This window comes from Pinus tabuliformis, chromosome 3_2 (assembly GCF_031772625.1).
Source record: "Pinus tabuliformis cultivar Carrire ecotype Pingquan chromosome 3_2, CPIR1, whole genome shotgun sequence".
Taxonomy (NCBI): Eukaryota; Viridiplantae; Streptophyta; class Pinopsida; order Pinales; family Pinaceae; genus Pinus; species Pinus tabuliformis.
This window is the reverse complement of record NC_142302.1, coordinates 101556872-101569459: the sequence shown is the minus strand read 5'-3', so window position 1 is coordinate 101569459 and position 12588 is coordinate 101556872. Positions and strand designations below refer to the sequence as shown.

At 36.6% G+C, this 12588-nt stretch overlaps 1 protein-coding gene across 1 annotated transcript in view; it reads right to left on the bottom strand.

Moving 5' to 3' along the window:
* Window positions 1–12588, bottom strand: part of LOC149180045 (protein TIC110, chloroplastic-like) — a 207922-nt gene that overhangs the window by 144161 nt on the left and 51173 nt on the right. Inside the window, exons 7-8 of the mRNA XM_089415874.1 lie at window positions 8929–8993; window positions 8705–8799 (exon numbers count right to left, since the gene is read on the bottom strand). Coding sequence (XP_089272000.1) covers window positions 8705–8799; window positions 8929–8993 — 160 coding nt within the window. The remainder of the gene's footprint in view (window positions 1–8704; window positions 8800–8928; window positions 8994–12588) is intronic.

Here is a 12588-nt window from a genome sequence, read left to right as displayed (position 1 = left end):
GAACAAACATATTTAGTTCGCTAAGTGATGTAAATTAATTAAATAAGAGTTTAGCTACATTATGCCCAATTAATTCTTGTAGCTTACGAAGTCAACATTCCAACAATAGTTGAATCTTGCACACAACATCCACTTAATCATCTGTTTAATGCACAAGAACTTTATTGGTGCTCCATAGTAAGCAAAGAGAGAATTTTATCAATGTTTATGTGAGTAAATCAAACTTGCCTTCTAAGAAATTCAGCTACTACCTTTACAAATTCATTCAGTAGCAATCAAAGTCGTGGTTTTGGTTTGCTTTTGTAAAAAATGAGTAACATTTATGTTATTTATAAAGATACTGGATGTTGAAGATGTTGCATGATATAAACTTTTTTAAAATAGTTTGGCATGCCGCATTATGCTTGTAACTTCGATATTTTTGAAAACACACATGGTTATCAGAGTCCATAAAGAATGACTTCATTTTTATAGCCAATTATTGTAGTAATAATTTTTTCAAATTCTATTTGTTTGAATTTTAAAATTTAACTTTTAAGCAAATATTCATATTGAAATTGAAAATACCTAGTAAGTTTTACTTCTACTTTTTATTTTGTATTTTAATGTAAATTTTCAGTATTGATACCATGGGCAAAGAATTGGGTAGTCAACGTGGTCACAGCTAGATAAGACCCGCACTACCTCCACAAACCCCATAAGCTCAAGAACAGAATGCAGAGACAACGATAGCTACCCACAATCAACCAACCAACATTTCCAAGAAGCCCTTAATGAAATTCATGAAAAATATAACAGAAAACAAGGCAAAAATAGTGGGGATTGTGATGAATGGCAATGCACTTTGTGTGAGCATGTCTTTAAGAGTAGCTATACAAGATTATGGCATAATCTTTTGGGCATAACTAGGTTAGAAGTGAAGGTTTGCACATGCAACCTTGAACAAAGAATGGAAATGACTAAGCTTCACATGAAAGACAATGGAAGCAAGCAATGTGATAGTAGCACTATATCTCCCAATAAGAGAAGCAGACATGAAGATTCATCCCAATGTATGAATGAACAAATTCACATCAAATTTAACCTACTCAAGTGGGTTTTAGTAATAGGAATACTAGTGTAAGTGAATACATTCAAAAAATGCACAATGTCTTACATAGGAATGAAGCAGATGATGCCATAGCAGATTTCTTATGGCAAATGGAATTTCATTTAATACCACTCGTTAACCATATTATAAAGAAATGGTGAGAAAAATCATTGCTACACGGGTAAGATATGCACCCCCAAGTTACAAAAAAATGAGGACTTTATTGTTAGATAGAGGGCTGACAAGAATGCATGGACTTATGGAGGACCTCAAACAATCTTGGGTTCATTCAAGTTGTTCAATTGTCATGGATGGTTGGACATATATTCAACAAAGACCTTTGTTGAATGTTATTGTCACAACACTAAAAGGGCCTTATTTTTTAAAAGCAATTGACTGTAGTGGAAAAACAAAGGATGCTACTTTCATGTTTGAAATATTGAAGGATGCAATTGATGAAGTTGGTCCTTCAAATGTGGTACATGTCATCCAAAGTCAGTATAGGCATATCTTTTGGACTCCTTGTTGTCTACATGTCCTTGAAAATGTCTTAAAAGACATTCGCAAAATACAGTGGATTGCAAAAATCATTTCAAATGCGAGAGACACAAATGTTCATTGGCAACCACCATGCTTCCATGGCAATTTACAGGATGTATGCAAAGAAGGATTTTTTAAAACCTGCAGAAACAAGTTATGCCACATACTTTATTTTCTTGAGCGCATGGTTGAGGTCTATGCATCTTTACAAGCCACTGTTGTTTCTTCAAAGTGGAATGCATGGAACAAGTCTAAATCACATCACGCGAAGCAGACAAGAGAAATGCTTCTTAGTGAGATTGGTGGTTTAATTGTAAATATGTTGTCTCTTTCATAGCTTCAATTGTGGAGTTGAAAAGTATGTTGATTCAGATTATCCTGCTCTTGAAGAAATATATGAATGTATTGATACCATGGTAGGCAAGGTAAAGCACGTCATTCACCAAAGAAACCCTTCTTTGGAGTTTTTCCATGAAATCCACAAGTTCATAGAGAAAAGATGGAATAAACTCAATACCTCCCTTCACATGGTTGAATATGTTCTTAATCCAAAGTCGTATATGGAAGAACCAAATAGAATTCTTCCTATTGATGATGAATAGGGAAAACAAGGGTTTTTTGATGCTATAACTAAGATGTATACTACTCCAGAAGCAAGTGTGATACGGGAGCAATTTATTGATTTTGGTATATTAAGCCCTCCTGTATTCAGCCAAGATGCAAAGAGGGGCATCAAGCATTATGCTCAGAAGAAACCCCTTGGATGGTGGAGAATATATGGGGGTCAGGTCCCAGAGCTCTGAAAGCTTGCTTCACATTTACTATCTCAGGATGTTAGTTCCTCAACAGCTGAAAGGAATTGGTCCACTTATAGTTTCATCCACACTATTAATAGGAATAGACTTACCTCTAAGAGAGCGAAGAAACTCGTTAATGTGCATAGTAGTCTTTAGCTTTGTTCAAAAAAGGTACCTGAATATTTAGGACATGTTGCATGATGCGCTGTGAAAGCTTAAGATGTTGCCCAAATTGATGATGATGATGGCAATCCTTTACCAAATGGAGCACTAGTTGGCATACCTTTAGATGACATTGTTGCATTTGATGATGTTGATCCAGTACCTAGTGAGGCTCAAGCTTATATGGATCTCCTCGATGTTGAACATTGTACTTTATGATCTTTAGCTTTGTATATTTGTTGCTATATTTTGGCTCTTGGGCATTTTGGATTATGTACTGCTTTTGCCTTTTGCCTTTTTTCTGGTGGCTTTTAGTTTTGGTTTTTATGGTTGTCTATTGAATCATTTAAAGATTCAATTTGGCATATATAATTTATTAATTTATTAATTGACATTAATAGTTATCAACTTTGATAAATCATAAATGTAATGCTTATGTTCTAACTTCTAAGCAACTCTACAAAGTAGATTATATGATATTGGACAATTTGAATTATCAATTATGCAATTAATAATTAGTTTTATTTTTAATATTTATTAGATTTTAATATATTATATTATTGTCGCACCCACCTTGACGTTTCCTGTAAATTTATGCAAAGCTTCTAGTTGTACCGGATACTCGTTCTCGCATACCCAAAGTATCCACAAAACAGAAACTCATGCAACATAGTATTTTTTATATATTGCAATTCCCCCACGTAACCATTTTGGGGAGGGTCACATTTCTAGGCATTCTCGTTTTGAAAACTTGTATGCATTTTCATTTTCCTGCAACTTAGCTTTGGACTTTACAGGGATTGTCCCCAGACCTAGCAAAGGACAGCGAATTCTTCTGAACTTTTGTTGGGCACAATGGATTGTTAGGCATTTTCCGAATTTAGGAAGTGTTGGACTTACAACTAATTAACTTCTCATCAAGGTTTACTCTCATTGATTTTATGTTCACATTAGTGAATACTTGAAGGTTATCTAGCTCATTTGTTGCACAGTGAGATCCACAGACTCAATATTCAAATTTTGGCATCCATATTTGGTATTTTTTCAAGGGAATCTTGATAGAGACTAGTAAGTTTTTACTATTTCGATAATGGGTATAAAGTTGAAGACTTGGATATGCAACCAATTTCTTCACTAGTGTTTGTTGCCAAGCTACTACCCTTCTACAGCTAAGTCACCTAACACAGGGACATGGGACAGGCAAATATGAGACTCTGACATGGGACATAGAGACCCCCCAGAATAGGACATGTAGGACATGTTATATACTAAAATATATATATATGTGTGTGTGTGTGTGTGTGCACATCATATTATGATATTACAAAAAATCTCATGATGATAGAAGTAACAAATTCAATCATAGATTCATACATGTACATTGTAAGTTTGTAACATTATGCATATAATCATAATTGCTCAATGATACAGGTTTACAACTAGAAATTAACCAATTATGTAACATTGATCAGTATATGGTGGTAATCATGATTGTACTATTTATTGTACATTGTTATGTGAACACAAGATTGGTTTTGGGTCTTTACCAGCATTTCTTGATTTCATTAAAAATCTTCTTGTTCTTAATACTCCTTCAACGCTCCTCTATCTCAGGTTCAAGGGATCAGTTTGAGATAAAAGTTGGTGTACTAGTAGAACGCTTGAAGCTGACATTTCATGTGTCTAGTCCATGTGATAGATGTATCCTCATATAACGAGGTGGAATAACACACCCATCTATGGACTAAAGAGATTTTCAAGAGGAACTAGGTCGCCAGAATACACAGAAACAGAATACTTCTGATATAGTACAATGTCAGTTTGATTCTATCTTGAAAATTAACTTCAAGTTTCAATTGTTATTAAATTGGTTAAGTGACTATACTTTATTTCTCTCCCAAGGAGAATTCAAAGTTGAGGTAAATGACTGAAGTTGTACCTCTACATTTGCAATCCTACAATGTCAACCCATGCATCATCCCCATGATAGTTGATTTGGAACCACTTTGAGATATTATATTGATTTGTATTTATCTACATTATTATAGGGATACTTCGAGAATTCTCTTATTAATTATGAGTATTGATATAACTTCTTTTTATCTCTTGTTCTGAAACTCTCACCACCTCATATTCTATTTCATGTATCTCCAATCAATTAGGCACAGTTCTCATTGCTAAGTATGTTGTCATTGATGTAAAAGCGAGCATATAGTTGTAGGTCATTGATGTTATGATGCCCACATAATGATACAGGTAAGCTTTATGATGTCCATAGGATGATGCAGCCTGATGAAACCCTAGCTCTAGGGTTTGGATTCCCTCGATGATGTTCACACACCGCAGTTGTTGAGGATTTTTTATGATGCAAATCAGTTAGCTTGTTTTAGAGATTCTTGCCATCGGATTCTCCTTGTCATGTTGATTTTGTTGGTATGTGGAGCGGCTTGTGGATCCTCACAGTTTGAGAGAAATGCTCGACATATGACAGTGAATTTGCAGTAACCTTGCATGGATGTGCAATGACATAACAATGATGAGGTTGTTTTCATATAGTTGAATACTATTGTTGAAGCTATGATGATTGTGACTTGACACCCTTGATGCAATGATGACAGTGGTGTTGTGATGTGACCTTGATTGCATGACATTGATTAATGTATGACAGTGACAGTGACAGTGACCTTGATGATTGATAGTGGCAGTGACCTTGTTGAAGTTTTGACAAGCAGAAGTGCAGTAGAATAGAGACGGTGAAGCAATAGGTGCAGAAGGAGAGGCAGCAGGAGTGGCAGCAGTGATAGCAGCAACAAAGGCAGGGTGTAATGTTCCAAAAAGGAAATAATAGTGATAAACAAAGTAAAATACCATACAACACCGAAATATTTAAACAACAATCAAACACCCACAATTTACACCGAAACTGCACCAAAATTTAGCCATTTTATTATATATGGAGAAGAGTACAATGCATGAAATGTGTGCACCTGGGCTTGCCAAAGCAAGCTAAACAATCCCAAGTGAAAAAGATGCTAGCCAAATGCAGAGGAAAGGCTTCTCTTCAATGTTCTGCGTTGGCCCTCAAAATTCTGGAACTGTTAGCTGTAAGAAACCCCTGTTTGAGCCTCCAAAGTGCTCAGAAAATTCCACCAAATTAATCTTGAGCTCTCCACCAAAAACCCAGAAAAACCCAGAAAGGGTTTGGCCTATCTCCAAGCCAAAGTCGAACCCACAAAATGGTGCAAATTCCTCAGCTAACTAGCAATTCGCCCTGCTATAAGAATTAGGATTTTAGGTCTGAATATCGCCTGAAAAATTCTGTAAAATTAGCCATAGACTCCTCTCAATAAACCCACAAAAACCCAGAAAGGGTTTTGGCTAAATCCACCAATCCTCGGTGACCCCCAATCAATGTTTTTAAAACCGGAACCAGTGACCGGACCGGTCCACCTAATGAACCGGTTTACCAACCGGAACCAGTCGAACCGGGACTGGTTAGGTCTAAACGAACTAGTTTTAGAAAAATACATTAAATAATTCATTTTTAATGAAACAAAACTATTTTTAAGATTTAAAACCATGATTCCCAGCCAATAGAGACAAAATATGCAAAGTTTGCTCATTTATATACCATGTAAAGGTGAATATGTCAAAATAGCACCAAGTGCAATACATAGTAAAATACATAAGCAATGACTCAAATAAACAATTTGTTTGGTTTGCAATTTTATTGCCATAAAAAAACCCTTTATCTTGCACCGAATCACCACGATGAAAAGATATGGTTGTTCATTAACAATGAAAAATGGTTCGCCTGCCTCCACCATGTTTGGCTCTCTGAGATCATCAAAGATAGACCCTACAATGCTTTCTTTGTGCTTCATGAGATGGTCTTTGACACTGATTGGAATTGGAGTAATTGAGTATGCCAATTAGACATTTCTCTATTAAACTCTCAAATATCCATGTCAGAGATAGGATCTCCACAAACAAACCATTAATACAAATGCCATCTATGTCTTACAATCAAAAAAGTGTCAAAATCCTCATCCTCTTGGCCATCATGCTCTTCATTACATGAGGGAACGATAACACCTAAACGGTTTTCATCTTTAGGGTTCTTCTACAAAACATTCCCTCCCCAAATCATCAAAAGAATCATTACTAAATTCAGAAACTTGGAAGGGAATATGACTTACCAAACGCTTGCCTTCATGCAAGTGTATCTCATCATCAAAATGTGCTTCATTTGAGACATGTTGAAATGCATACTATTTAATAGAAACATGGGATGCTACAACAAGGCCTTCGCCACACTTTTCTTCCTTGGATCTGAAATCTCATGCATATATGGTTCAAGTGATGAGAGAGAATGTTGGTCATCCTCATACAATTCATTTCCAAGCTTCCAATCATGTCAGAGATAGGATCCCCACAAACAAACCAGCAATACAAATGGTGGACGCTGGCATGGCAGGTAACCGGCCGGTTTGACTACAAACCGGCCGGTTCAGTCCTAAATCGGTCGGCTAGGATAGATTAGGGCCAAAAATCGGCCAAAGCACCTTCCTAACCAGGTTTTTCAGTCAGTTCCAACCAATGGCCTTGCTGACCGGCCGGTTGACCGGTTACTAGTTAGGACCAGCCAGTTTTAAAAACACTGCCCCCAATACGTGCAAATTGCCCAATTTGGCCAGAAAACGCCCCACAAAACTAATACTGTTAAATTAAGCCCAAATGCACCACTGAAAATCTCTCCCAACTTTGGCTAAATTCTATGTGAGGAATACCTCTAATCTCGGACCTTTATCTCTCCTCAACCTCTATTCCTCCAATTCCTGTGCACTTCCAGAAATGTAGAATTTCGGCCCCAAGAATTCTCTCAACTCAGCCCTGCTAATCACCACAAAAATCTGCGGCTAAATTAGGGGAAAACCCCTACAAATCCTTCGGTGTTCTACTTCATAATTGATCTCCCCACAAGCAATTTGAACCACTTCTGCACTCTGGAAGAAAAACATACCAGCTGAAATAACTTACAAATATGCCCAATGGAAACTCTGAATTGAGCTCCCCAAATTGCCTCACTAGGGAGACACTTGAAGTTCTCCGAAATGAGGGTGGAATTCTTGCTCGGAAATTCCTTGTGCTGAATAGCACGGTTATCTTGGCTAAGCAGCTCAAGAGAACTAATGTTGAATTGTCAAATGATCAAAGATACCAAATGGAGGCCTCCAAACTCTATTTATAATTGCTAGTCCTCTCCCTTGGTGGTCCCCACCTTCCACTAATAAAATATTACTTTGCCGCCATTCTTCATTAAAATAATAATTTCCACTTTTCTCCCACAAAATAATATTTTCTCCTTTTTATTTAATATCACCAAAAATTGGCAAAACTCCTTAGTGAATTTTGCACTCACAAAAATTGGGAACATTACACAGGGAGTCATAGCAGCAGCAGAGACAGTTAGAGTAGTATCAGCAGCAGTGGTAGAAGTTGTGGCAGTGGATAGAGGTAACAGTGGGTACAACAGCAGTGACAGCAGGTTCAGCAAGAAGCAGAAGATTAAGTGTGGAGCAGGACAGTTGATTTGTAATAAGGGATTGAAGACCCCTTCACATTATATCTGTAAACTCTTCAGAAACCATTAGGGAATATTTTACTTCCTTCCAGCTCGGCTGGTAAAGTTGTATGTAAACCATACATAATGCAAAGCTTGTGTTGAGACGAAATTTCTGTGTACTATCATTGATCTGTTGATGATGTCTTATGTTTGTTTAATGCTTTGAATGTAATAAACTAACCAATTATGTGAAAAAAAAAGGTGAAATACTAATTCACCCCTCAGTATTTCCAACACTCATGCTCCCAAGGAAGGCACTCTATACAGAACTAGAAGACTCCTCAGAAAACAAACTGCAAGGCGTTCGAGCCAATAGCAGTCATACTCAGCTGACATTTTTTTCCAATGAGAATTCTGATTGAAAAAAGGATGCAGATAAAAAGAAAATTTCCATCCTTGGAGGCGGCATTCAATCTATATGGTCTTTAACATTTAACATTACAGAAGCAACTTCATTTCATTTACAAGGGATGTTACTAGAAACCTTACCTTACTCTTCCTTGAGATTTCATAACCTCCAGTGCCGAAGAAATGTACTCTTCTATATGTTTTTGAGTATAGTCTCTAAACATATCAGCAGCAATCTGCAAGGCAAAACAAATCAAACTGACTTTCCAAAAACATAAAATAATACCACAAATGGTTTTATCCATCAAACAGCTGACAGCAGAATCGACAGTGTTGGCAAGCTATAATTTATTACAAAAACTAACCTCATCAGGAAGTTTAAGTTTAAGTTGTGCCTCCCTCAAATCCATGAGGTTTTTTTCATCGACATCTATGATCAAAATTACCACAGCGAAAAGTTAGTTCATGAATAACTAATCCAGTTCTACAAACAGAAAACTGAGACTTGGCATTCAGAGATTATTAACTCAATTCTTCCTTCTTTATATGCATTGGTAAAGTAGTTATAGAAGACAGTAATGAGAGTGGACAACACTGAAACATATGGCAGCAACTAACATCATGCTAAACATATAAATTACTGCTTGCATGTTTCAAACAATATTGCAAGGAAAGTAGAGACACAAGCACCAATGGATTAATGGGACAACCAAGAACCCTCTAAAGAAATTCTGGTCATAGTGAGTAACTTTGTGAAGTAGGCAATATAAAGGTATCCCAATTCAAGATTATAACACCATAAACACGAGATGTCCTTCCTAGATAATAATGATGTATTTCATTGCTACATTGCTATGTACACAAGCAACTAAAACTGTGAGAGTAGAGGTACACTGTGCACTATAGTATTGTGAAGGGTTGTTTGGCCAAGTCTCATACAATGAGCTAAAGAGCTACGACTTCATTTGCCAAGAGTACAATGTGTCGAGAGAACTAAGAGTATAAACTGTGCAGGCAGCTACAAATATTACAGTAGTCGCATTTATATAAAGAATATTCAGTTACAATCAGTAATTTCAGGTGTCAGTTTTCCATCAAGCTGTGACGACTAACACTTCATTGGTAGCTGTTTGATGAAGAAGAACACTACAATAATCTAAGTAAAGAGAAGATCCCAATCTAAAGAAGTAAAAAGCATTCACAAGCAGTTATCAAGAGAAGAGAAATCACCTAATTGCTATGCCCTAAATTTCTGAACATATTCATCCACATCTCTTTTTTGTTGTAGCCTGGTGAGTGTTGTGAAGAACTCTTCTTCTTTGACACCTTGGAACCTTTTAAAGAAAGCATCTCTGAACTTCCTCCAACTGATACCATGTGATGATTTCTTCCACCACAAATACCAATTATATGCTTCACCTTCCATTTGCATGGATGCATAATTGATCCTTTCATCGTCATTGTCAATATTGTAAATCTTGAAATGCTCATATGCCTTTCTCATTACTGTAAAATTTGGACAGTTCGAGTTTCACTCTATGTTGATATGTGGCAACTGGTGGAGTGAAGGGGAACTGGATTGCAATTTGCATATTTTGAAAATTCAAGTTACTATTTTGTGGATTGGGAATGGAAGATGTATGTGGAGATTCAAGGATATGATGTGAGTCTGATGGGTTTGATGTATTTGAAGAATTTGGTTGTTGAGTAGCTTCATTATTCTGATGTTGTAGATCAACTGTAATATTCAATCTTTGACAGATCAGGGTTAGCATCCCCATTTCTTGAGTGTGATTCTGATCAACCTTATTTGAAAGGGTTGTGTGGTCCCTTCGAAGGTCATCATAATCTTGTTGGAGCTCGTTCTTTATACTCTTTGTTGTATCCTGGAGCTTCTTAATGTCCTCAACATTTCCGTTGACCTTACTCTCAGAGTTCTAACAATTTTTTACTAAAATCGCTCATTGATATTGATGACAATGATCGAGTGTATGGTGGTGTATAGCGATCCAACTTAACTTGCTAGCTTAATTTGAACCAAATTGTTTTTTAATATATATTTATTAATTAATTTATATAACTATGACTATATAATATAATTATATTTATTACTTAATAGAATATATAGCCCCAAGGGTTAGCTCAACTAGTCAAATAAGGGCCTCACCGTTCGGGAGGTCACAGGGTCAATTCTCCCCGAAGCCCTTGGGGTTAGGCCTAGCTATTGGCCGTGGGGCTTGATACCCTTGATCAAGCTCAGATATTTCCGTGGACGTAGCTGCCACCAGTGACAGCGAGAAGCCGTGAACCACACATGAAAAAAAAAAGAAATATATATATATATATATATATATATATATATATATATATATATATATATCTAAGTTGCAGGAAACGCAGGTACAGGGTCCGTTTCCGGCCGGAAACGAAACGGAAACGCGTTTCCGCGTACCGTACGGCCTGGAAACGCGTTTCCGGCCGTACGGGCACGTTTCCCGAAATGGAAACGTGCCCGTACGGCCGGAAACGCGTTTCCAGGCCGTACGGGCCCCGTTTCCCCAAAAAAATGACTTGTTTTTTAAATTTTTTTTTTTCTAATTAGTTTTTAAATTTTTTTAGGGTTTCTAAGCTGTTCTAGAAACCATTTCTAAAGTTATAAAAGAGCAGTGCTAACCCCAGTACCATAGTAAAAGTCTGCGCCTCATATCTGTCCAACCATTTCTAAAGTTATAGTTATATATATATATATATATATATATATATATATATATATATTATTATATTATTATATATATTCGCGTTTCCCCGTTTCCAAAATTTGGGGAGGTCGCGTTTCGTTTCGCTTCCCCATTTCCCGTTTCGTGCAACTTAGATATATATATATATATATATATATATATATATATATATATATATATATAATTTATTAAATCAAGTAACTTAGACTATGAAAAGTCTAAACAACCAATGAACGAAATGGCGTGGGAGAACCAGCATGACTCAAACGCGATTCGAGGAAGGAAGATCTTGATGCAATACGTTGTCAAGTGAGTGGATGGTGGCAGGGGTCGTTGGCGCAACAGACAATTACAACAGCATTCGTTTGACCGCTCAGATGACGACGTTGGGCCAGAATTAAGCATGTTGAGAAGGCAGATGGAGAGTTGTCGGGCACGACAAGGAAATGATAGCCGAACATGGTTTGTCGGGCGAGGATGAACAGAGTGAGAGGAAACGAAATTGAAGTTAGAGCACATGGAATAGGTGGGTTGAACGGCGTTTTGATAAACTATCATGATGCGACTGGAAACATAACAGTCAATGGAATGGCGACACAGCGAAACACAGGTGGAGGAGTTGAATAGTGAATAGTAGCGGACGATGGCGACTTGAATCAAAATGTAGGCAAGAGGAACAAAGGCTCTAATACCAGATGGAGCGAACTCAATTTAAATATTGTAGTTGACAACTATATATATATATATATATATATATATATATATATAGATAGATAGATAGATAGATAGATATATATATATATATATGTAAATATTAATTAGAAACTGAATCATGATTATATATATATATATATAGATATATGGATATTTTAGAAACTGAATCATGATTACAATGGCGAGAGCGCCCTGGCTTAGATACAACCCTGGTGCCTTTACATGAGGGGGCATGATCTTTGATCATGTCGCTTCCTAAATTAAACATTAATACATATTGATTTCATACATAACAATACAATTTTTGTTCCTCTACACTTGCAAGTTGTAGAGACTCAAATCTGCTGCAAAACACTCAATATCTGTCCTTTGATCTTGTTGGCTGATAGATTTCACTATCTTGCTGCCCCTTGCTCTCTTCCTTCGTAATCTACATACTCGAATGAATATTGTTCTCCGCCAAATCATTGAAATCTTCAATATCTCACTATCTTGTGCTCACTTGATGTGTCTTTTCCCTTAACTTAGCCTTCCTTCTATAAATTTGAGTTATCGACCAAACCCACAACCCTA